The 26,097-nt window shown below is 50.3% G+C and overlaps 1 protein-coding gene across 1 annotated transcript; it reads right to left on the bottom strand.

Annotated features, from left to right (window-relative positions):
• Positions 1 to 523: 523 nt before the first annotated feature.
• Positions 524 to 4,789, bottom strand: LOC109764537 (uncharacterized). The gene is made up of 2 exons (XM_045231983.2): positions 1,142 to 4,789; positions 524 to 905 (listed from the first exon to the last, which is right to left on the bottom strand). Exons 1-2 carry the CDS (start codon positions 2,491 to 2,493, stop codon positions 680 to 682), a joined length of 1,578 nt encoding a protein of 525 aa, XP_045087918.1. The 5' UTR covers positions 2,494 to 4,789; the 3' UTR covers positions 524 to 679.
• Between the last annotated feature and the right edge of the window lie 21,308 nt (positions 4,790 to 26,097).

The following is a 26,097-nucleotide window of genomic DNA, read 5'->3' as shown; positions in this document are numbered from 1 at the left end:
CATATTTCTTTTTATCGAAATACATATGTATGTTTTGAAAGGAGGTATCTACACTTGTTTGATTGGTAAATAACTATATGTGATTGCTTCTCTGGTTTCTTTAAAAGAATGAAATATTGGGTAATCTGAAATCTTGAAGGTCAAATCTAGAATATGATGTCTGGAACCTAATAAACAACTGAAGTGTGCAATCTGAAATTAAAGAAGAGGGAGGGAGACCTGGAATTCTTTGATTCAGCCCAGAAGCGAGGCGGCATGGATGCGTGCAGAAGAAGAGTGCGTACACTATCATTCAGGGTACGGAGAATGCGTTCTGCTTTACCGTTTTGCTGACTGGTGTAAGGACAGGAGAGACGAAGGACGGCGCCATGCCGCGCGAAGAACTCACGGGAAGAAGCGTTGTCAAATTCGCGCCCGTTGTCAGTCTGAAGAGAGAAAATAGGTAGTTGAGATTGAGTGCGCACATATGCAAAGAAGTCACGCAGAATGAGATGCACGTCAGACTTGTGTTTCAGTGGGAAAGTCCACACAAAATGGGTGTAATCATCAAGAATTACTGAGTAGAACTGATAACCCGAGATGCTTACAACAGGCGAGGTCCATACATCAAGATGTAACAATTGGAAGGGAAAGTATGTACAACTGTTGGATTCATGAAAAGGTAAATGAGTGTGTTTCCCTAAGCGACAGGCATCACACACATGTAATGCAGACTTGCTGAAACTAAACTGAAGCTGACTAGCAACATGCTGAACTGAAGCAGAACCAGGGTGCCCGAGGCGCTGATGAAGTAGGTCGACAGCAGCAACGCCAGCGAACGGGGAGTGCGTCGGGGAGGAAGCTGCGACGGGATAAAGATCACCCGGGGAGTCACATCGGAGAATCGCCGCCCTGGTTCGAAGGTCCTTAACAGAGAAGCCAAGCAAGTCAAATTCAACTGTGACAGGGTTATCGCGACATAACTGATGAACAGACATAAGATTTTTGATGAGAGATGGAGCAACTTGCACATTGCGCAGTTGGAGAGGAGAAGTGTCGGCGATGAGAGAGCCTACACCCGTGTGCGTGATGGGCAAGTGCTCACCACTGCCGACGATAATGTGAGAATGAGAACTTGAGGGATAGATAGTGTGGAGATTACCAGGGGAGTTGGTCATGTGAGACGCCGCGCCGGAATCCATATACCAGTCCGAGGAACCACCAGAGGAAGACGGCCCGGCGGTGGCGCTGTGAAGAGCAGCCTGCAGCGAGGCCATGTCCAGGGGCTGGTACGGCGCGACCGGTGCACCAGGGGCGCCGTACGGAGGCGGTGCGGCATAGCCTGGAGGTGGCGGAGAGTAGCCGTAGCCGTAGTTGTATGCGCACGGGGCTGGAGCATGAGGAGCAGCGAACATCGCCTGCTGGTGTGGAGTGCCGGGGCGGGGGCCAAGCACGCCACGGCATGGGCCAGGCTTGCACAAGCCCAGTCCAGGAGTTGGACCCCGGAGCAGGAGCAGGAAGACCGCCCGGGCGTGGGACGCCAGGCGGAGCCGAGGGAGGGCCGCCGCCACCACCACGACCACGGCGGCGCTGGCGGCCACGTCCACGGGAGGCGCCGTTGTCGGAGGTGGGCGGGGACGGCGTCGGTGTCGGAGTTGGGGGCAGAGGGGGAACGCCCACGCCGCGCCCGGCGACCAGGGCGTGCGCCCCCTGCTGGCGCGCACTCTGTTCGGCACGAAGTTCCTCAAGCAGGAGGAAGGAGCGCGCCTGAAGAAACGAGGGAAGTGGTGTCCGCGCCGTGAGGTGCGTGATGGCCCCGTGGTACTGGCGCCCGAGCCCGCGGAGGAGGTGGAAGAGTTGCTGAGTGTTGTCCACGGGCTGGCCGAGATCACGCAGCTGGTCGGTGTACGACTTGAACTTCGTGCAGTACTGCATGATGGTCATGTCGCCTTGCACGACGGCGTGGTACTCGGCGTCGACGTAGATGGCGCGGGCAAGTTGATTGTCGCGGAAGATGCCGTCGATGGCCGCCCACACGGTGAGCGCCATGTCTTCGTTTTGCATCACGGCGTCGAGGAGGTCCGGCGCGACAGTGGTGTTGAGCCAGTGAAGGACGGCATGATCAGCCATCATCCACTCGGGATCATCGGGGCGCTGGACGGCGTCGGCATCGACGTGGTCGCGCAGCCCGAACATGCCGATGACCGTGTCGAAGTGACGGCGCCACTGCGCGTAGTTGCCGGCGAAGAGATCCAGAGTGACAGGCACGTGCCTGCGGATGTCGATCGTCTGCAAGACCGACGAAGGGAGAGCAGTGACTGGAGGCGCGACGGCGGTTGGTGGCGAAGCGGCGACCGGCACGGCGGGCAGGATCACATGAGGAGGTGGGACAGGGGCGACGGGAGCAGCAGAGCCGTCAGGTGCAGGAGGAGGAGGAGCATCGCCCATGGCAGCGGAAGAGGGATCAGTGACCGGAGCAAAGGGATTGATCGGGTCAAGGGTATCTGATACCATGTTTGAGAGGTAAGAAGGAATGAGACTCAACGCACATCAATTGGCTCATCGGCTGGGGGTAATATACAGATTACAGGAGGCCACAGCCGAGGCGATCGTGCGCCACTACATGCTGATCGTGTCCCACGATCACACGCACTCACACGTACAGAGGTTGACTAAATACAGATGTAGTACGGCGTATATACAGTGTACTCTAACAAAATGCATGCCAACGAAGCACTTCTAAGAAGTATGTTGGCCTTTCCCCGTCGCCCGCGCTGCATCCAGGGGGCGGCTCGGGCAAACCCTAGCCGCCGCCGCCCCCGACTCTCCTCTCCTCTGCTCTCCCCGCCGCCGCCGGAGGAGGCCGGCGAGCGAAGCTCGCTTGGCTGACGGCGGTGGCGGGCTCGCCTCCGTTCCTCGCGAGGAGGCCTCCGGCTGCGGCGCGACGGTGCCCCTGGGCGTCCGACGGCGCGGCGGATGCGGGATGCTGGGGCGGCGGCCCCAGGGGACTCCGGCGGTGGCTGTGCCGCCACGGCTGCAGGGGCAGCATGGGGGCGGCCTTGGCGGCTGGTGGCGACGGATCTCGGGCATCCGGCCCAGATCCGGTTTCCTCCGGGTGGTGTGGGCTCGGGCGCCGGCCGGCGGCCCCGAGCGGTGGTGGTTGCGCGCCTGGGTTGCTCCCTTCTCCGGCGTGGTTGAGGATGGTTGGTGGTGGTGGCGTGGTGCCGGCGATGCTCAAGGTTGGCTCTGTCCGACGGTCGGCGCGCCCGGCGGTGGGATTCCGGTAGGCTACGCGGCCTGCTGTGGATTCCGGATGCCAGAGCGGCGGCTCTGGGTGGTGGTCCGACGGATCCGCCTCATACTATGAGGACGGCCGGTCGTGGTCGCTGTTGGTGGAGGGGAGGCCGGCGGCGTCCGGTGTCACCTCTCTGCAACGTTGATGAGTGTCTCTCGCCTTCCTGTAGCGGTGAACTCACCCGGCAATCTGCTCCCTGGTCGTGGCTCCGGTGGTTTGGACTTTGTTCATGGACGGGGCGAAATCTCCGCAGGGCTTGCCGATGCTGGCAGCGACGACGCCTGTGGGTGCCGTTTCCTTCTTGGGGGTGCTGCCATGGTCCTGATCATGTCCCTTCTCGAGCGCCGGGGGAAACCCTTGTTCCGGCCCTCCGGAACAGGCGGCGGCGTCGTCACGGCGTCGTACCTTCATGAAGGCACCGCCTTGGCTGCTCGCGGAGTCCTCGGAGCTAGAGTTTGGAGGGTCTTGCTTTTGGTGTGGGTTGCCCCTTGGGACGTGGGCCTCTAGGGCGCTATGTATGCCATCGCGGCGCATCCTGCGCGTCTTCTTCTTCAGGCCCAGCTAGGTCCTACCATCCACCAGCCGGCTCTTCTAGGCACTAGTGGTGGGAGGTACGTCGATCTAGTTAGTTCTGTAGTCGTCGGTGTGGCTTGGATGTTGCTTGCAACGGTAGTGACGCGGCATGTTTGCTCGGTGCCCCGTCTTCTTTGCTTTCTTGGCTAGGGATAGGGCAAGGCAAGTTCTCTCATTCTCGTTTGTAGTAGGTGTGGTTCTAATCCCAGGGATTAATTAGCGTGGTGTGTTTTGCCTTTTGGCATTGTACTCAAACTGTGGATGGGTCTCTTCACCCTTTCTTCTATCAATATATGATACACATGCTTGTGCGTATTCGAGAAAAAAAAGAAGTATGTTGGCTATAAACTTTGCTACATTTGTTTTTTTTTTTTTGAAAAAAGGGGTGCCCTCGGCCTACTTTGCTACATTGGTCACTATATTTCCACAGTGGTTACAAATAAATTCTATGTATAGTACAGTACACTATGCGCAAACTAAGCCTAAGATGACCAAGATTGTATGCGTCCTGGTTAGATTTTCCATTGTTCACAAAATACTTCAAGCATATAAGCATAATATGTAGGCAGTAGGGTAGTTCACACCCAAAACTCAATCTACATTTGACTGAGCATGCAAGTAATCATTTGCAGCTTTAATTCTTCAATGACAAAAAAAAAGATCAGAAGTTCCCAATCAATAGAAGCATGCAAGGGAGACAAGAACATATATAGAGCAATGGCTATGTTCTCAAGACTACAGTAGACAAGATCTCAGGGCAACGAAAGACACCACAACTAATTGAACACAGCGAGTAAGAACTTAGGGGCAACCACATTGCAATTGCATCGGCTGGAACTGAAACGGAGCCTGCAAAATTAACTTCTGAAAACAGAGCAAGTAGTAACTCCATTACGTCTGCACTCTGCAGAGTTCATCATCGTACTGAACATGATCAAGCCAGCCAGAATCACAGGTTTGCCATCCTCAAAAATAAAATAAAAAAATCACAGGTTTGCACATCCATGCGTCTATCGGCAATATGATAAAACCTTTCTTGTTTCTTGTTTTTTCTCTAACAGGAAAACTCACTTTTACACAGGATTCAGAAGGTCTGACTAAAAGAAAGAGACTATGTTGTATTACATGAATGAAGGGTGGAAGAAGTCGCAACTTGGAAGCCAATAGCGTAGTGATCAAATTGTAGGTGTAGACAGATGTTGTATTGAGAGGATAAAATGTCACAGCATGTCAATGCGCATCATATTTTTTTATCAAAATACATGTGTATGTTTTAAAAGGAAGTATCTATACTTGTATGATTGCTAAAGAAATATGTGATTGCTTCTCTGATTCCTTTCAAAAAAATTGAAATATGTTTAATCTGAAATCTCGAAGGTCAAATCTAGAATGTGATGTTGGGAACCTAATAAACAATTGAAGTGTGCAATTTGGAATTGAAGAAGAGGGGAAAAAACACCAAGGAATTCTATGATCTCAAGTTTCCAACTGACAATGTAGATGAAAATTCAGTGTAAAACTATATGCGAGTGAAGAAAAATAACCAGTACAACATAGTAGTCCACAAAAGTACAGTTTCATGCAGACACCGAAATCCATCCAAAAAAGCCTACTCCTAATCCATATATATATTCCCCCCTGTTCAAAACTGAAAGGCTTGCCAATGGAGCACTTCTAAGAAGCATGCTGGCTACAAACTTTGCTAGATTCACAACTATCATTCCACATTGGAAACAAAGAAATTCTATGTATATTAGAGTACAATTATGCAAAAACTAGGCCTAAGATGACCAAAACTGTATATGTCCCGGTTAAATTTTCCATTGGTTCACATAATACTTCAAGCATATAAAGCATAATATGTAGGCAGTAGTCTAGTTGACACCCAAAACGATAACAAAAAGAAGTATGTTGGCTATAAACTTTGCTACATTCATGACTATCTTTCCACGTTGGTTACAAATAAATTCTATGTATAGCACAGACCATCATAAGCAAAGTAAGCATAAGATGACAAAGATTGTGTGCGTCCCGGTTAGATATGTAAAATAGGGTCTAGCATATTGTACATGTAGACGTATTTGTATATGTATATAATTGTATTATGATCATCTATATAAAGAGACGTGAGGCTGGATGTTAGCCACCCACGCAAAACCCTAAACCTACCTCTTCAACTTGGTATCAGATAGCCACCGGGCCGTCGCGCGAACCCTACGCCGCCGCCGCCCGATCCATCTGCCGCCGCCGCCGCGCGCCGCCCTAGTCCGCCGCCGCGATGTCGTCCACCGCCCTTTCGCTCTCCAACAGCGTCGGCACCATCACCTCGCCCGCGGCTGCCACCGTCCCCGCCGCACTCGCCGTTCCGGCGATCTCCGTCCGTCTTGGCCGCCACAACTTCATGCTGTGGGGGGCATCGCCGGCACCGTCTTAGCCGGCGCCAACCTTCATGGCTACCTCGACAGCACCGCGGCGGCACCCGACAAGACCATCGCCGTGGGGACTGGCGATGCCGCGACGACCGCCGCTAATCCGGCGTACCACCATTGGTGGACTCAGGACCAGAAGGTCAAGGGCCTCCTTCTCACCTCCATGGAGGAGGACATCGCCTGTCAGCTCATCAGCTGCGAGACGGTGCAGGCGGTATGGACGGCCGTCGGTGCCATGTACGGCGTGCAGAGCCGCGCCAACGTCCGTCACATCCGGCGTCAACTTCAGACGCTGAGGAAGGAGGAGATGTCCGTGCCTGAGTACATGCACAAGATGAAGGCCCTTGCCGACACCATGGCTGCCGCCGGCTCTCCGATTCGTGATGATGAGCTCATTGATCACATCCTCACGGGACTCGGCTCCGCCTACAACTCCATCGCCGCCTCCCTGGGTGTGAGTAACGCACCTATGCCCTACTCCAGCTTCTACTCGCTCGTCTTGTCGTTCGAAGCGTTGCAGGCTCAGCAGAGTACGTCGGAGGGGTGGACTCCCTCCGCCAACGCCGTGACTTGCTCGGGCTCCTACGGCCAGGGCGGACGTGCTGTCTACTCGGAGCCCTACCCCTCCCAGGGTGGGGGTCGTTCAGCCGATGGCAACGGCCAGCCCGGGCACGTCCACCAAGGCGGCAACGGCGGCCCCAACGGTGGCCGCGACCGCAACCCCTCCTACACCGGCAATGGCCGGCAAAGTGGCGGGGGTAACAGTGGCAACAACGGCGGTGGTGGTGGCCGTCTCAACAATCGCTCGCGCCCCCGGTGTCAAATTTGCAAAAACTGGGGGCATGAGGCCGATGAGTGTCGCAAGCGCTATGACTAGGACCACAACACTCGCTCCGCCAACTCGGCCTCCACCAACACCATCGACTATCCTTGAGTACTGGACACCGGGGCTACGGATCACCTGACGAGTGATCTGGAACGCCTCCAGGTTCACGAGCGCTATGATGGCAAGGACCAGGTTCAGGTGGCCAATGGTGCAGGTTTGTCTATTTCACACATTGGTCATTCCCGTTTACCCGGTTCATCTCTTAAACTGCGCAACATCATCCATGTTCCACACATCAGAGAGCATCTCCTTTCTGTCTACCGTCTTGTTTGTGATAATGACGTGTTTGTTGAGTTTCACCGTCGTCTTTTCTTTGTTAAGAACAAAGCAACCAGGCGCGTCATTCTTCAAGGTAGAAGTCAAGGGGGGGTCTACCCGATTCCCTTTGCTCATGCATCGTCCTCGTCATCTCGCCATGCTTCATCCAGTGTCCGCGTTTCGTCGTCGCAATGGCATCAACGTCTAGGTCACCCTACCAATAATGTGGTCACCTCCATTGTTCGGAGCCATGACCTTCCTTGTTCTAGTTCAAATACTTCATCATTAGTGTGTGATGCATGTTAGCGTGCTAAGAGTCATCAACTACCGTATTCTACGTCTTATCATGTCACTACTGTACCTCTTGAATTAATTAATTCAGATGTTTGGGGTCCCACTATTGCGTCTGGGGGGGGGGGGTACAAGTATTATGTTAGTTTTGTTGATGACTACACGCGCTTCACTTGGATTTATTTGCTTAAACATAAGTCTGATGTTGAGCAAGTCTTTTATAACTTTCAGGCTCATGTCGAACGCCTTTTGGAGTGCAAAATCAAGGCCGTTCAGTCCGACTGGGGTGGTGAATACCACAAGCTTCATCGCTACTTTCAACGCACGGGCATCTCCCACCGTGTGTCGTGTCCACATATGTCTCATCAGAACGGTATTGCCGAGCGCAAACACCGTCACTTGGTCGAGACCGGCCTCGCCTTACTGGCGCATTCGTCTCTCCCACTCCGGTTTTGGGATGAGGCCTTTCTTATGGCATGTTATCTCATCAACGTATGCCCACTCCGGTTCTCAACAAGGACACGCCCCTGTTCCGTCTATTTCATGTTCAGCCCAGTTATTCCTCTCTTAGGATTTTTGGGTGTGCTTGCTGGCCTAGCCTCCGCAAGTATAATGCTCACAAGCTGGAGTTCCGCTCCAAGATGTGTGTTTTCCTTGGTTATACTCCTCTGCATAAGGTCTATAAGTGTCTTGATTGCACCTCGGGTAGGATCTACATTTCTCGTGATGTTGTTTTTGACGAGTCAGTTTTCCCTTACTCCAGCCCGGGTGTCTCGGTTGATATTGCTTCTATTGAGCACGCCCTCACTTTTCCATCCAATGAATCGGTTTCGGATGTCCATGTGCGGAAATACGACCTGTCATATTTGTCACCTGACTTGTTTTCTGCAGATGCTGCTCTACTTTCTTCCCAGGAAACCGTCGCTGCACCTGCATCCGCCGGCGTGATCGACGTGCATGGCCCCGACGTGCATGCCTCGTCTCCCGAGGCTGCCTCGTCGGCCTCGCCTGCTGGCGCGTCTACGGCCTCGCCCGCTGGCACGACCGCGGGCCCGACTGGGTTGCCCGCTGCGTCCCCCGTCTCACCTGGGTCGGCCCAGCCCGCCTTGCCTGCGTCGGGCGTCGCCGAGCCGCCAGCCGCGTCCCCTGGGCTGCCGTCCCCGCCTGGCTCCCCCCCGTCGCCTGGTTCGGCCCAACCCGACGCGTCTCCCCGGCCCGTGTCGCCTGTTGCTGAAAATGGTTCAACCGCGACACCACTGGTCGGGTCTCCGTCGTCGCCGCCACCATCTACCGACGATGCAGCTCCCGGGCACACTATGGTCACTCGTCACCGTGATCATACGCGTAAGGCCAAGACATACACGGATGGCACGGTGCGGTATGACACTCGTCGGCGTGCATTCTTTGCCGCACCCACTTCTCATCGTGATGCTCTTGGTGAACCGGCTTGGCGTGCCGCCATGTCTGCGGAATTTGCAGCCCTTTGTCACACGAACACATGGGTGTTGGTGCCTCGGCCTCCTGGTGTTAATGTTGTGAGCTGCAAGTGGAGTATGTTGGAGTATGAGTGTCACAGCTTGGTTTTGTTCCCTCCAAGGCAGATGCGTCCCTGTTCATCTTTTCACATGGTGCTATTCAGATATACATGCTGGTGTATGTTGATGATATTGTGATTGCTGGTTCTACACCTACTGTGGTGGATCGCCTTGTGCAGTCCTTGTCTGCGAGTTTTCCCATCAAAGACTTGGGCCGGTTGGAGTACTTCCTTGGTTTGGAAGCGTCCTTTCATTCAGGGGGCATGACATTGACGCAGAAGAAGTATGCACTTGATCTCCTTCATCGCGTCAACATGGAGAACTGCAAGTCCACTTCCACTCCACTTGCTACATCCGAGAGCCTTTCGCGTCACAGTGGTGCATTGCTGAGTACTGACGACTCTTTGCGGTATCGCAGTGTAGTTGGAGCACTTCAGTATCTGACGCTCACTCGTCCAGATATCTCCTTTGCCGTGAACAAAGTGTGCCAGTTCCTGTCTCAGCCTACGAAGGTTCATTGGGAAGCAGTTAAGCGTATTCTGAGGTATGTCAAAGGTACGCTAGACACGGGACTACGGATTCGTAAGTCCAGATTTACTAGAGTCAATATATTCACCGATGCAGACTGGGCAGGCTGTGTTGATGACAGGCGTTCTACTGGTGGCTTCGCTATATTTGTTGGACCCAATCTTATATCTTGGAGTTCCAAGAAGCAGCTTACAGTCTCGAGGTCTAGCACCGGGGCAGAGTATAAGGCATTGGCCAATGGCGCGGCTGAAGCCATTTGGATAGACACAGTTCTCACAGAACTTGGAGTCACACGGCAGCGCACACCCATATTGTGGTGTGATAACTTAGGGGCAACTTACTTGACGGCGAATCCAGTGTTTCATGCTCAGACCAAACACATTGAGATTGATTTCCACTTTGTGAGGGAACGAGTAGCTGTTGGTAAGCTAGAAGTCAGGTTTATCTCAACTGATGATTAGCTAGCGGATGTATTTACTAAACCCGCTACTCGACAGATGCTAGACCGTTTTAGAACCAATCTGAATCTTGTATGTAGTTCAGATTGAGGGGACATGTAAAATAGGGTCTAGCATATTGTACATGTACACGTATTTGTATACGTATATAATTGTATTATGATCATCTATATAAAGAGACGTGAGGCTGGATGTTAGCCACCCACGCAAAACCCTAAACCTACCTCTTCAACTAGATATTCCATTGTTCACATAATATTTCAAGCATATAAGCATAATATGTAGGTACAGTATGCTAGTTGACACTCAAAACTCAAGCTGCATTTGACTGAGCATGCTAGTAATCATTTGCAGATTTAATTCTTCAGCAACAACAAAAAGATCAGAAGTTCCCAAAACAGCTGCTATAGTACAGCTTGAATTCATTAACAGTCAATCCAATTTGGGCAGTTGATCCATATTCACCAGTGGAAGTATGCAACAGAAACAACATATAGAGCATGCAATGGCTATGTGCTCAAGATTACAGTAGACAAGATCCCTAGACGATCCACAAAAGATATCACCACTGCAGCAAGTAGCATGCAACACACATTGCAATCGCATCGGCTGGAAATAACGAAACAGAGCCTGCAAAATTAACTTCCCAGAACATAGCCAAGTAGTGCTACTCCATATTCCATTACCAAGCCAGCCAAAATCACACGTTCGCACATATGCATGCATGCGTCTAACATCTCTGAAGAAACTCATCAGAAACACAAAACAGCGTACGGTCATCGAACGAACGAATCGAAGGTAGCTAGTCTCGATCGGAATCCAACAGAACCCGCAGGGGACGAACAAGCTAGACGAGAGAGCTTGGAGTTGCTCGACACTTACTACTAGGCGCGTTGCTTGCGGATGCGTTCGAACTTGGCGATGGAGAGCTTGGAGTTGCGGGATCATGGAGGCGGAAGCGCCGAGCCCGCATCGCGCCTGGTCGAGTCGATCATGGAGGCGGAGGAGGATCGTCCTGGCCACCGGTGATGTTGAGCACGGCCTGCTCCACCTGCAGCAAGGTGTCTTGCATGTCGAGCAGCACTTCCAGCACGTCGTCGACAGCGTCGATGGTCTGCTGCAGCCTCAGCGCCGCCGTCGGCATGAGCGGCCCGGCCCCGGGTCGCACCCGCGACGCGGGCATGATCCCGGAGAGACGGACGGCGAGGTCAGCCGCAAGGCTCCTCTCGACGGCGACGTCCAGCCTCTGCAGCGCCTCCCTTGCCTGGGCGTCGCCGTGGAGGTGGTTACCGAACCAGAGATTGTACGCGCCTTCGCCGCCGGGGAGGGTATCGGGACCGAGTGCCGCGGCGTAGACGCTGAAGTGGTTCCCGGCATTGGCGTGGACGACATCGAAGAGGTACAAGAGCTCGCGACGGGCCCCCTGGAGTGGCCCGCCCTGATCCGGCTCCGGCCTTGGGTCGTAGAAGGTGTCGTGGACGAGGGCCCTGGCGGCGTCGGTGACGGCCGCGAGCGGCCCGGGCCAGTTGAAGAGGTTGTCGACGAAGTTGGCGGCGGGCCCGATGAGGAGCGGATTCATGCCGCGGGCCACGTCCTCGAGCAAGTCGGTGTAGATGGTCTCCGCTGCTTCGATGGGCTCCTCTTCCTGGAGCAGCACCGCCGAGACCTCGAGGAGCGTCACGCGGGCGCTCCGGCAGCGGGGGAGGACGTAGTTCTCCACCCTGGTGGCGACGCGGTGCCTGTAGTGCGCCGTGAGCGCCAGCGTCGCCGTCACCCACTGCGCCAGGAGCAACGCATGCGCCATGTGCAGCACCGCCTCCTCCTCCGCCACCGGTGGTGGCTGCACCACCACCTCCTCCTCCCCCACCAACGGCGGCGGCTGCACCACCTCCTCCTCCTCCACCACCAGGACCGGAGGCGGCTGCACCACCACCTCCCCCTCCTCCACCACCGGCGGCGGCTGCACCACCACCTCCTCCTCCTCCACCACCATCGGCGGTGGCTGCACCGCCATCTCCTCCTCCTCCACCAGCGGCGGCGGCTGCACCACCACCTCCTCCTCCACCACCACCAGGACCGGTGGTGGGTGCACCACCACCTCCTCCTCCTCCACCAACGGCGGCTGCTGCACCACCTCCTCCTCCTCCTCCACCACCACGACTGGCGGCGGGTACACCCCCTCCTCGTCGACCACCAGGACCGGCGGCGGCGGCATCACCACCTCCTCCTCTTCCATCTCTCTCTCTCTCTCTCTCTCTCTCTCTTGCGGCGTGTGTTGTGTTGCGTGTGGGATATTCCGCGGATGGGGAACTTATAGACGGGCACCGCACGGAAAATGTCACACCGTCTTACGGCGGTTACTTCGGCTTCCTTGCGCGGGAAGTCGCCGAATTTACAGCCATCCTCTCTCACTGACAAGGAGCGCCCACCTTCACATCGGGTGTTTTTTTACCTCACACCGCGCTGTCGCCAGTTTCTGTGGACGGCCGGGGTGAAAAATCCGTTACGGAGTGGGGGCCACAGCTCTCTGAATTGAACTATCCGTGAAACTATTTCACGCGGCTGACCTTTTTGTGTGACGCCTGAAACGAAGGCGCTACACTACACTGTGCAACGCCTCATAGTTAGGCACTACACGGCCAGCGTCGCATCCGTGTGATCCGAAAATTACTAAGTCAGTGTGCAGCGTCTGAGAGCTAGGCGCCACACTATACAGTGTAGCGCCTAGCTCCTAGGCGTTGCACTAGTGCAGCGCCTAGCTCCCAGGCGTTGCAGCCTAGCTCCCGGGCGTTGCACTAGTGCAGCGCCTGAGAGCTAGGCGCCACGGGTCAGCCGCGTGAAATAGTTTCACGGACAGTTCATTCTGTGATTTGATTTCGTCTATAGGTCAAATTTGTCAAATTTGCCGATATTACTCGAGTCTAACTCTTTCTCACTGACCCGTGGGCCGCTGGCAGGAGGACCCACCCGTCATGCTCTCAGCTGCGTCTGCACAAGCAGCGTGGAAAGTTAATTCGGCTGATTTTACTCGCATACGTCATCGCCACTTGCCACCACCTTTACAGCTGGCATAAGCTAACGTATCTTGTTTTTCTTTCTCACGAGAAAATTTTTGTGTCCTGTTAAGAGCATCCACAGCACCAGGCAAATCCAACCCCTGTTCGTCCGCGGACGCGCCCGGGCATGCCCGCAGACTGCCCTTCCGAAGCTGCAGCACAGTGGTTAGAAATGGCTGCGAAGCGCGCGCGGCGATGGAGCTGCGAGATGGACAACGCAGAGACGGAAGAAGAGAGGAGATAGCAAATGGATCCGACAGGTCTTAGGGGTGGATTTGGTGCAATTTGTGGTGGGGTCGGACTGTCGGGTCCGACGTGGCGGGTGTGCCCATGCGCGCCTGGGCTCCCCATATCCACCCCATATTTGAGCTGGGTATGAGGGGTGCCGGTCGGCCCGGGTGTTTGAGGCCCGTTTGAACAGTGACCGGACGATCCGCCCAAACATATGAGGCGGGTTTGAGGCGCTCGACTATAAATGCTCTTAATGTTTGATCATCTGCGTTCCCGGTGTTGAGTATCGTGATTATTAGGAAAGCTAGGATAACGTAGGATATTATTCTTTGCCTTGTACTCCAAGATGATCATGTATGCCGGTGTCGAAGTAGGCGATAATGATGCCCACGAGGCTGAAGCAATACAATGAACTATTTCACTAAATCTCTCTCTCCCTTGTAACATGGTATCAGTTTCCGGGTTTCAAACCCTAGCCGCCGCCGCTTCCACACCCGCGCGCCGCCCCCGGGGCGGTCGGCCTCCATGACCGCCGCCGGGGGCCGCGCCGCCCGTACCTAGGGTTCGTCCGCCGGCCGTGTTGACTGGCTACCCTAGAGAGTCTTTTTCCGAGCCCTTGCTCCGGGTTTTTTTCGCTCTCTCGCCGGTCGTTTTAATCGGCGTTTTTTCTTTTTGGTTTTCCGATCTATGCTTGATCGGTTTGCGTCGCCCGCCGCCGCCGTCGACCATCGTGCGCCTCCACTCCGACACCGGCGCGACCGACCGGCCTCTTCACCGACCAGGCGGCCCCGCGTGACAGGCAGCCCCGCGTGACAGGCAGCCCCTCACGGCTGTCGTCCGCGCGTCGGCCCGCTCGTTGACCTACGCCGGCCGTCACCGCCCTGTCCCCGAGTTCAGTGCGCCCCTCCACCGATCGAGCAACGGGCTGACGTTGCGTCGCCCCTTCGGGCCATAACGCCGCGGACCGCGGTCCACCGCCGTCCACGCGCGTTGACTTCCACGTGATATGCGCCGCGCCGCCTCCCTTGGCGAGAACGTCACCATCCGCGCTGGTCTTTGTCACGCTGTCGGGTTCATTATCGCCTACTTCGAGCACAGCCTCCGCGCTCCTTCTCTAGCCGCTGCTCTTCTTCCGCGGCTCCATGGCGACTACCTCGACACCGGCGACCCCCGACTTGACACCGACCAAGGCGTTCTTCGCACGGCTACCTCGACTATGGCTACACCACCTATGCTCTCGACTACCTCGACAAACGGCACAAAGGGCTACCGCCTTGCTTGAGAAACCTCGTCGGTTTCCACTCCAGCCACGACTCCGCGATGCATCGACCGTTACGACTATGGGGGGGGGGTGTCCGTCGGCTTCCCTTCAGATTCTTCTCCAGTCTCACCGTCTACGTCGCTACCATTGTGACTGCGGGGGGATGTTGAGTATCGTGATTATTAGGAAAGCTAGGATAACGTATGATATTATTCTACCTTGCCTTGTACTCCAAGATGATCATGTACTTATATATATATATGCCCACGAGGCTCAAGCAATACAATGAACTATTCCACCAATCCCTCTCTCCCCCTTCTAACACCCGGGTTGATGACACAATTTAGAGTTAGTACGAGTACGACACTGCCCACATATAGTACATATGAGAAGTGTTCATAATATGAGGTAGACATCAACACTACAATTGCTCGTGAACAAGATGTCTTTTGTACAATTGCAAACAATAGAAGGTTTCCATGTACTGTTTGCATGGAATGAAGGGGAATGTGTGACGCAACATAAAAAAATAAACGCACAATCTAATCCAAGAACTCTATGGAGATACAAGTAACTGAAGGAAATATGCCCTAGAGGCAATAATAAAGTTGTTATTTATATTTCCTTATATCATGATAAATATTTATTATTCATGCTAGAATTGTGTTAACCGGAAACTTAGTACATGTGTGAATACATAGACAAACTAAGTGTCACTAGTATGCCTCTACTTGACTAGCTCGTTGAATCAAAGATGGTTAAGTTTCCTAGCCATAGACATGAGTTATTTGATTAACGGGATCACATCATTAGAGAATGATGTGATTGACTTGACCCATTCCGTTAGCTTAGCATTTGATCGTTTAGTATATTGCTATTCCTTTCTTCATGACTTATACATGTTCCTATGACTATGAGATTATGCAACTCCCGAATACCGGAAGAACACTTTGTGTGCTACCAAACGTCACAACGTAACTAGGTGATTATAAAGGTGCTCTATGATACGTCTCCAACGTATCTATAATTTTTGATTGTTCCATGCTATTATATTACCTGTTTTGGATGTTTACGGGCTTTACTTTACACTTTTATATCATTTTTGGGACTAACCTACTAACCGAAGGCCCAGCCCGAATTGCTGTTTTTTGCCTATTTCAGTGTTTCGCAGAAAAGGAATATCAAACGGAGTCCAAACGGAATGAAACTTTCGGGAGCGATCTTTTTGGAACAAACGTGATCTAGAGGACTTGGAGTGCCAGTCAAGAAACAAACGAGGCGGCCACGAGGGTGGAGGGCACGCCCCCCTGTCTCGTGGGCCCCTCGAGCGTCCACCGACCTACTTCTTCCTCCTATATATACCCATGTACTCCGAAAACATCAGAAGCGACCACGAAAAACTATTTCCACCGCCGTAACCTTCTGTATCCGCGAGATCCCATCTTGGAGCCTTCGCCGGCGCCCCGCCGGAGGGGGAATCGATCATGGAGGGCTTCTACATCAACACCATAGCCCTTCCGATGAGTTGTGAGTAGTTTACCACAGACCTTGGGGTCCATAGTTATTAGCTAGATGGCTTCTTCTCTCTCTTTGAATCTCAATACAAAGTTCTCCTCGATCTTCTTGGAGATCTATTCGATGTAACTCTTTTTGCGGTGTGTTTGTCGAGATCCGATGAATTGTGGGTTTATGATCAAGTTTATCTATGAGAAATATTTGAATCTCCTCTGAATTCTTTTATGTGTGATTAAGTTATCTTTGCAAGTCTCTTCGAATTATCAGTTTGGTTTGGCCTACTAGATTGATCTTTCTTGCAATGGGAGAAGTGCTTAGCTTTGGGTTCAATCTTGCGGTGTCCTTTCCCAGTGAAAGCAGGGGCAGCAAGGCACGTATTGTATTGTTGCCATCGAGGATAAAAAGATGGGGTTTATATCATATTGCATGAGTTTATCCCTCTACATCATGTCATCTTTCTTAATGCGTTACTCTGTTCTTTATGAACTTAATACTCTAGATGCATGCTGGATAGCGGTCGATGTGTGGAGTAATAGTAGTAGATGCAGAATCGTTTCGGTCTAGTTGTCACGGACGTGATGCCTATATACATGATCATGCCTAGATAATCTCATAATTATTCGCTTTTCTATCAATTGCTCGACAGTAATTTGTTCACCCACCGTAATACTTATGCTATCTTGAGAGAAGCCACTAGTGAAACCTATGGCCCCCGGGTCTATCTTTTATCATATAAGCTTTCAATCTACTTTTATTTGCATCTTTTACCTTTCCAATCTATATCACAAAAATACCAAAAATATTATCTTATCATATTATCTCTATCAGATCTCACTTTCGCAAGTGGCCGTGAAGGGATTGACAACCCCTTTATTCCGTTGGTTGCGAGTTCTTGTTTGTTCGTGTAGGTGCGTGGGACTTTTGAGGAGCCTCCTACTGGATTGATACCTTGGTTCTAAAAAACTGAGGGAAATACTTACGCTACTGTGCTGCATCACCCTTTCCTCTTCAAGGAAAACCAACGCAAGCTCAAGACGTAGCAAGAAGGATTTCTGGCGCCGTTGCCAGGGAGGTCTTCGCTCAAGTCAAGACATACCAAGTACCCATCACAAACTCATCTCCCTCGCATTACATTATTTGCCATTTGCCTCTCGTTTTCCTCTCCCCCACTTCACCCTTGCCGTTTTATTCGCCCTCTCTTTCCCAATCTCCTCTCTTTTTCGCTTGCCTTTTTGTTTGCTTGTGTGTGGATTGTTTGTCGCGTTGGCGCAAGATAATACCAAATTGTGTGATTTTTCCAATACCAATAATAATGATTTCCTTAGTACTCCGATTGCTCCTCTTAATGATGCTGAATCTTGTGAAATCAATGCTGCTTTGCTGAATCTTGTTATGAAAGATCATTTTTCTGGCCTTCCTAGTGAAGATGCCGCTACCCATCTAAACAACTTTGTTGATTTGTGTGAGATGCAAAAGATGAAAGATACGGATAATGATATTTTTAAATTGAAGTTATTTCCGTTTTCACTTAGAGACCGTGCTAAAGTTTGGTTTTCGTCTTTGCCTAAGAATAGTATTGATTCATGGAATAAGTGCAAAGATGTTTTTATCTCTAAGTATTTTCCTCCCGCTAAGATCATCTCTCTTAGGAACGATATTATGAATTTTAAACAACTTGATCATGAGCATGTTGCCCAATCTTGGGAAAGAATGAAATTGATGATTCGCAATTGCCCTACTCACGCTACAAAAAAATACACTTTTGTGATGATACGTGTTTGTCACAGCAGGTCGCGTTTTTTGTCATGCATGTACATCCATGACAAATTTATGACAGAATCAAGATTATCATCATCACGGAAGTGTTCCATGACAAATTTATGACAGATTCATACACTTCCGTGATGATACGTGCTGTCGTAGAAGTGTTCCATGACATTACCAAAATTATCATCACGGAAGTGTCCACTTCCATGACGATAAATCGCGCGTCACAGAAGTGCTTTCGTCAAGGGTGACCGACACGTGGCATCCACCGTAACGGAACGCCGTTAAGCTATCGGGTCAGGTTTTGGATCCGATAACCTGTTAACAGCCCCGACCAATGGGGATTTTCCACGTGTAAAATCATCATTGGCTGGAGGAAACACGTGTCGGCTCATCATTGGGACAGATGCCATCCACTCATTGGAAGGAAGGCGCCTATGATACGTCGACACGTGGCACGGCCCAACAGAGGCCCATTCCTGTGAAAAGGCCGGCCCGTTTGACTTGGTCAAAAGCTGGCGGGCCGGCCCATGGAAAGCCTGTTAACGGCATGTTCGCATATATCCCATTTACAGCCCGCTAACCCAAGGCCCGTTACGCCCTATCCGAATTAGGCCCAGTAGCGTCATCTGGGCCATCCAATATGATTCCAGCCCGTTTTCACTTCTGGCACATGTATGGCCCATGACGTCTTTCGGCCCATATGAGGCCCTATGTAACTCTTGGCCTATTAACGGCCCGTGGTGAAACTGGCCCGTAATGAACAGTGTATCACTTTATACTCATTAACGGCCCGTTATTCCGTTGGGCCGTTTCCAGCCCATGTTATCTTTCGGCCTTCTCAGAGCCCATTTATTCTTGGGCTCATTTCCAGCATTCGGTTACTTACGGCCCGTTACTGTCATTTTCTGCTTGTGGGCCAAATTCAGCCCGTCGTTACAGTCGGCCCGTTTGTGGTCCGTTAATACGTTGGGCCGTTTTCATAGCGTCATCAAATACGGCCTATTAACGATGGCCCGTTATGGTCGGCCCATGAATGGACGATTCCTACTCTAGCCCGTTTACGGCCATAATGCGGTCTGTTTGGCCCATGTTTGGCCAATCGATCATACGGCCCGTATAAGGCCCATTGATGATACGGCCCGCAGAAGGCCCATTGTTTCTACGGCCCGTAGAAGTCCCATTTTTTCTAAGGCCCGTAGAAGGCCCACTGTTTCTACGGCCAGTAGGAGGCCCAGTGTCACTACAGTAAATATTAGCCCATGATTATTGTGGCCTAGTTTTAAGGTTATTGCAGCCACTAGCTAACCGCGGAAAAAGAACTGCAATGATTACAAGCAAACAAATAAACAAGACAACAAGGAAATAAATAAGCAAGCAACTAACGCTAGGCTATCACGGCTATTACACATATTACATCCACTGGGCATCAAAGTTCGCCACTAGTGCAAATATAGGGAACAAAGCAGCATATCATATACACTGGTTGTCAAAGTTGGCGACCAGCGCAAATAAACGCCGCAGCAAAACAAATCCAGAACTGAAACCACTTCAGAAGATCTCAAGAAACAATATCCTGGGTACCCATAATGCTGGCAAGATGCTTAGCAAGCTTATTAACTTTCTCTTGTTTGGCGCTTAAATCCTCCAACGCTTGCTGTTGCACCAGAAAATATGCATCTGAATTCTGCAGGGACTTCCTCAGTCCTTCAGCTTCCTGTCACAGCACATCTGATCGATGTCTTTCAACTTGAAGTTGAGACTCAAGAAGAAGAACTGATTCAGGCAGCGAATTCGAAGAGCTTGTGCCAGCAGTAGTGGCCAGTAACTTGAACACTACATCAAGACAGGACTTTTGGGTTCCCTCACTGTCGTCAAGATAGTTTTTATCAGCTTTCTTGGAGACCAACAGGGATGTCTCACTATCTTGAACCTTATCTGCATTAATCCCTTTACCATTGGATAACGCGGTACTGTTCTCCAATATTTTGTCCGCATTCTAAAAGAGAAACAAGCAGACACATCACATGTTTACCATGTTGTATATGAAACTCATTTTGGTAAATGAGTTCAGTAGTAAAGTGGACATGATAACGACATGAAACAAACATATATCCATGTACCATGGTCACTTTATGGTCTATATCATTCTAGTTTTTGTTGCCAAATCAAGATAGAGACACAGTTCAAATAATATTTGTTCAAGACAAAGCAGAATAGATAGAATATAAGTGTGGGTAACTATAGAGCAATAACAACACTTGTAATGTGCATGACATGAGAACTAACTGTTTATCAATTGAAACTGAAATCAACATAGAGCAGGTTACAACAGCAAACCAGTTAAAGTAACAGGTTTAAAACATACCTGTTGCGCCATTGGAGTTTCAATTCCATCCTTCAAATTTGAAAATAGTTGGTATGAGTAAATACAGTAATGCAAGAGCAACGGAGTATGAACTATAGCTACAGAACCTGACCTGAGAACAAATCTTCTTCTCCTTTAAGCGTTGAGTTGGGATTCGGAGTGGTGGTCCTCGTGCTTTGGGCACTGCAGTTCCCTTACTAACTGCTCGTGTTTGGGTGCTCTGTGGTGGAGACGGTGCTGTGTCAACTGGAACTGGGTTACTATCTGCCGGGGTTGGGGTTAGAAGGGGTGTAGCTGGTTCTCTGTCCAACTGGGTAGGGGTACAATCTGCGAGAGTCTGGGTTATGTGTGGTGGATCTGGTCCTTGGGCAAGTACAACCGTGGTTCTATCTGCATCAACTGGTAGCACTATCTTTTCTGAAGACCGTGTTGTTACTCCCTTAGATACCGCCATCACGCTCTCCAATTCAAATGGCTGATAAACAAGAAAAGTAATTGAAAGTATAGACATTGTATGATAGACAGGTGCAATGGATAGTGGGGAATAAAAGAGGGCATGAAATAATTCATATTTATGTTGTCTAACCAAACATGATAGCATGACACAATTTCACATATATGATGGCTAACTAAACAGGATAGCATGACACAATTTCACATTATGATGGCTAACTAAAAAAGATGGAAAGACATAGTTCAAAATATGAGACTATGTAAACAGGATGACATGACATAACTATATAATGTGTTTATTAAATAGGTTGGCATGCCATAATTCACATACATTCACGGAGAGAATGCCATAATTCAAAATATGATGACTGTAAACACTAAACATGATGAGATGATATAACTATATGATGTCTTTATTAAATGGGTTGCCATGCCATAATTCAGATAGATGATGTGTATGTACTATGTAAACATGATGGCATGATATAATTCAAATATATGATTTATATAGTAAGCAAGTAAGCAGATGGCAATCCATATATGATGTAAAAACTAAGCAATGCAAGACAACATGCATGACATGGGTAATATAACCCTGCTAAGTTTGAGCATAGACCTCAGGGGGGAAATAGGACTGGTCATCAGTCTCTGAATCCTCCTCTGAGGAGCTCTCTGTAACCAGCAAGATGTCTGCTTCAGCAGGTAGCATTGTCTGCTCTGAATACCTTGTTTTCACTCTAGATACTTCCATCACCGCTTCAAATGGCTGATGCACAGGAAGAGTAGTTGAATATACAAACGTTGTCGACAAATGGAACACGTAATACAAAAAAATGATAGCATGATATAATTCACATACATGATGATTGGCTAAACAGCATGGCATTGCATAATTCACATATATAATGCCTTCGCAACAAGATAGCATTGTATAATTCACATATATAATGTCTTGCAACAAGATGGCAATGCATAATTCACATATATGGTAATTAGACACTGAACAGGTGGCATTCATACAAAGCATGTCTAAACTAATCAAATGACATAGAAATGCGAGACACCATACGCACGATATGAGCAACATAACCCTGGCAAGTTAGAGCATACACCTCGGGGGGGGGGGGGGATGGGACTGGTCATCTGTCTCTGAATCCTCCTCTGAGGAGCTATCCGTAACCAGCGAGATATGCGCTTCGTCAGATAGCATAGTCTGCTCTGAAGACCTTGTTTTCACTCCAGAATTTGCCATCACCGTGTCAAATGGCTGATGCACACGAAGAGCAGTTGAATGTACTAACATTGTTGACAAATGTAATATGTAATGAAAAAAAAGGATGGCCTGATATAATTTACATATAAGATGACTGGCTAAGCAGGATGGCATTGCAAAATTCACATATATGATGCCTGGCTAAACAAGATGGCGTTGCATAATTCACATAAACGATGAATAAACTAAACAGATGGCATTAGCACAAAGGATGTCTAAACTAAGCAGATGACATATTTGATGTATAAAGTAAGCAATGCAAGACACCATATGCATGATATAACCAACATCAGCATGCCAAGTTAGAGCGAAGACCTCAGGGGGTAAATAGGAGTTGTCTTCTCCTTCTGAATCCCCCTCAGATCAGATATCTTCCTCTCGATTACAATCCGAAATGCGTGGAGGGGGGGCTGCCTTTGCGCCTACCATGGAGCAACGTCTGCATGAAATTTTATTGCCACGCAAGGCTCGTCTCTTTTGCTCTACATGTTCAGTTCCATTGTTTACAATAACTGTCATGCATATGAATATAACATAGTGAGATTATGTAAGGAGTGCATGCAGAAATCCAGAGTGATGGTAGCAACCTGTGGATAGACCCAAAACCAATAATAGCAGGCAGATAATGGCTTCAGTTAAAAAATACAGATAATGGCTTCTTTACTATTTGTTTCCCACCCAACATGAAACTCATAGTAGACACCGGAGATTAACCAGATAGTAGATAGATACTATTGATAGCGGCCCCGATATGTACCCCACAACCATTTAAAAACCCAAGTTTGACCATTAGTTTGGAGCTGACTCAGAGTCTAATCGGTGAACATGACGATAAAGTAGCATGTAATATTAAGCGATGCATAACGTAAGCAGACACGAAAGAGTGCGACCTCTCTTGTGGACCCGTGTAGTCCTCGAGGTCATCTGCTCGGTTGATGATGGTAATGCAGTTTTCATGGCTGCCAGCGACGGGGAAGAAGATCTGAGGCAGCGAAAGACAGTCTGGAGGCCGGATCCCTGCTGTGCTGGACCCTTCTGTCATTGGAGCAGCTGAGCTGGGGTGGACGACGGCGCAGCAGGAGCGAGACAAACCACGCAAGGTTTTCTTTGACAACTATCTGTAAGAGAAGTAATTCTGTAAGGGCTCATTTGAATTGGAGGATTCCAACAATGCAGGGATAGGAAATAGACAGGAATAGGATAGAAATGCACGTGCAAAACAGAGAATTTAAAAACACAGGATTTCTGCCAATCTGGATGTTTGATTCACAACAATTGGAAGATCACAGGATGCAAAGAAGCATGGTGAGATTAAGTCAAACCACAAGAAAATGTACGGTTATAATGCTATTATGCTACTATCTCTTAGTCTTGTGCTTCATGAATAGGAATTTGAAAAGGAGGACAAGTGAAAATTAAAATTCCTACGTTTTTTCTTTCAAGGAGACACTAAAGGAACAAATCCGTGTGCTCAGTGGACAATATATATAACATGTAGAGTAAAAAAGAGATGCAACAAGTGTACAACCTCTTTGGCGAAGCCATGTCGATCTCAGCGTGATTGGGTTGGCCGGTGAGGATGCTCGGGCTGACTTTGCTGTCGGAGGAGGGGAAGAAGATCTTAGGCGTCTGGAGATGGAGCCCGAGGTACTGCTCCGCTGTGATGGAGGGTTTTGTCGTTGGAGCAGCTCCGGTGAGTTGTACGACGCCGAGGCTGAAGCAGGACAAGAGAGACAATGAACAACGTTAACCTGAGTGGAATTCTAATAGCATCTCCAATACATGACGTAAAATACATAACCATAAAGTGCTAGATGTAAAATACATCAGCCGCTCATCTCTGAACCTAACTGTCGAAACTGAACTTAACTGTCGAAACTGAACTTAACTGTCGAAACTGAATTTTGCTGTCGAAACTGAATTTTGCTGTCGAAACTGAACGCACTAGCAAGGTGAGGCTACACATCGGTCGACTGACTTTTTCATCTCTGGTCAGTCGATTTTACAGCCGTTGGATACGAAATCAAGGGCCTGCGGTTCATCTTCAACCTCCACCCCCCTGAGCCGCCAGCCACCACCGGCCAAACAGCAGCCCTCCGCCGCCCGCGGCCGGCGGTACGCCGCCCCGCCCGCCCCGAAAACACTCCCCACCGCCCCGGCCATCCCTCTAGCCCCCCCCCCCCGTGCCGAGCTTTTTCTCCGGCGATCCGCACACCACCGCCCCGCCAACGCCCCGCCATCGCCGGCGACCACCGCCCCCATCCTGAACCCTAAGAGAGATAGTGGGGTACCTCTCCGGCGAGCCCCCCTCCCCGCTGCGGCTGGTTCTTCCTTCACCCCGGCGAGCCCCCCACCTGAAAATTGACTGACCCAAAAGTCGATTCAGTCGACTGAAGTGTAGCTAAATCGGAGCAGCATCGCAAGCAAGAGCAAGAGCGAGAGCAGCAGCGCGAGCAAGAGCAGACCAGGCCAGGGACCGAGAGCAAGAGCAGAACCGCAGCGCGAGCGAGAGCTAAAGCAGCAGCAGCTCCTACTGATGTGGACGTCGCCGCCGAGGGAGCGACGCCGTGGAGGAAGTGGCCGGCGACGCCGCCGTGGATGGAGCCGCACCGTGTCGGCTCGGGACCGAGCGCCGGCAGCACCGTGAGATCGAATCAAGAAGAAAATGCGGCGATTAGTGTACAACCTCTTTGGTGGTGCCGATTAGGCCGCAGCTTCATCCGAGGAAACGGTGATGATGATGCTCTTTCGGTGGTGAAGGTGAAGACGGCGGTGTGGGAATGGAGGTGGCGCGAAAGACGAGGGGAACGTCGGGGCAGCTCCTTGGAGGTGGAGGACGGGGTGGCTGAACCGGCGGGACGATGAGATCGACGACGGATCCTCATCCGGTACGGTGGATGAGGGACGTCGAGGTGTTGCTGTGGACGACGTCGTCGGGGAAGAGGCTCCGGCTGGGTGGCGGATGGAGCAGGGTGTGGGGTTTCGCCGCGGGTTTTCGTGGCCTTGGTGTACGAATGGGTGGGCGGACGGGATGGCAGTGGGGAACCATGGCTTAGAGACGCGCTTGTCCGAAATGTGGGGTAAGTTATGAAAGTACCCCCACCGATTTGAGGCGGTTCTTTCGGTTCAGGGGTACCACGGGCATTTCACGTGTCGGGATATCACAGGAGGTGGGAGTTTTCGCACGCGTTGTAATTTCGGAATAGCAAGGCGCGGGTTGAGATGGAGGGAGTTGTCGGAGCACAACGAGACAAAGATATATCTTAAATATTTTGGGCTAACAAGGCGCGGGTTGAAATTTCCGGACAAGCCTAACATGTACTGTACCAAATCAATGCGCACTACAAATGTCATTCAAAACTTTGAATTCATGTTATGTTCGATTAAAATATTTCGCTACGTGTATAATGCATGCAACCTACTACTCAAATGAACGTTTTAGTGCATTCCAAACGTATATACTACCGCTTCAATATGAACTAGATTTGAATTCGTTTCTCTATTTGAATAAGATCTACAGTAATGATTGTTGTGAAGTCAAAGCATTTGAATTCATTTCTCTGTTTTAATAAGATCTACAATCATCATTATTGTCAAGTTAAACCATCGTTTGTGTATTATCTTCACAACACACCACATGATTAGTCTCGAGTTACATATGAACTATGTGTACTATATGAACTCGAACTAGATTTTTTGAATCCACTTTATTTTGATTTCAAATCACATTACATTTCTAGCTCTAGCTAGATCTTCATAATCTAAACCATGTCTCATATGTATAATGTGTTTATCACATTATGTATGGTTCCCCGCCCCCTACGCCTACAAGTATTTAGATGTGAGTTGCAAACACCACACATTACCACAAATTCAAATAAAATGTGAGAATGTTCGATATATAGTATTGTTTAGATTGTTCGATATTTAGTTGTAAGCTG

Source organism: Aegilops tauschii, chromosome 7 (genome assembly GCF_002575655.3).
Source record: "Aegilops tauschii subsp. strangulata cultivar AL8/78 chromosome 7, Aet v6.0, whole genome shotgun sequence".
NCBI classification, from domain to species: domain Eukaryota; kingdom Viridiplantae; phylum Streptophyta; class Magnoliopsida; order Poales; family Poaceae; genus Aegilops; species Aegilops tauschii.
The sequence above is the reverse complement of the archived record's forward strand: the minus strand, read 5'-3'. Positions and strand labels throughout refer to the sequence as shown.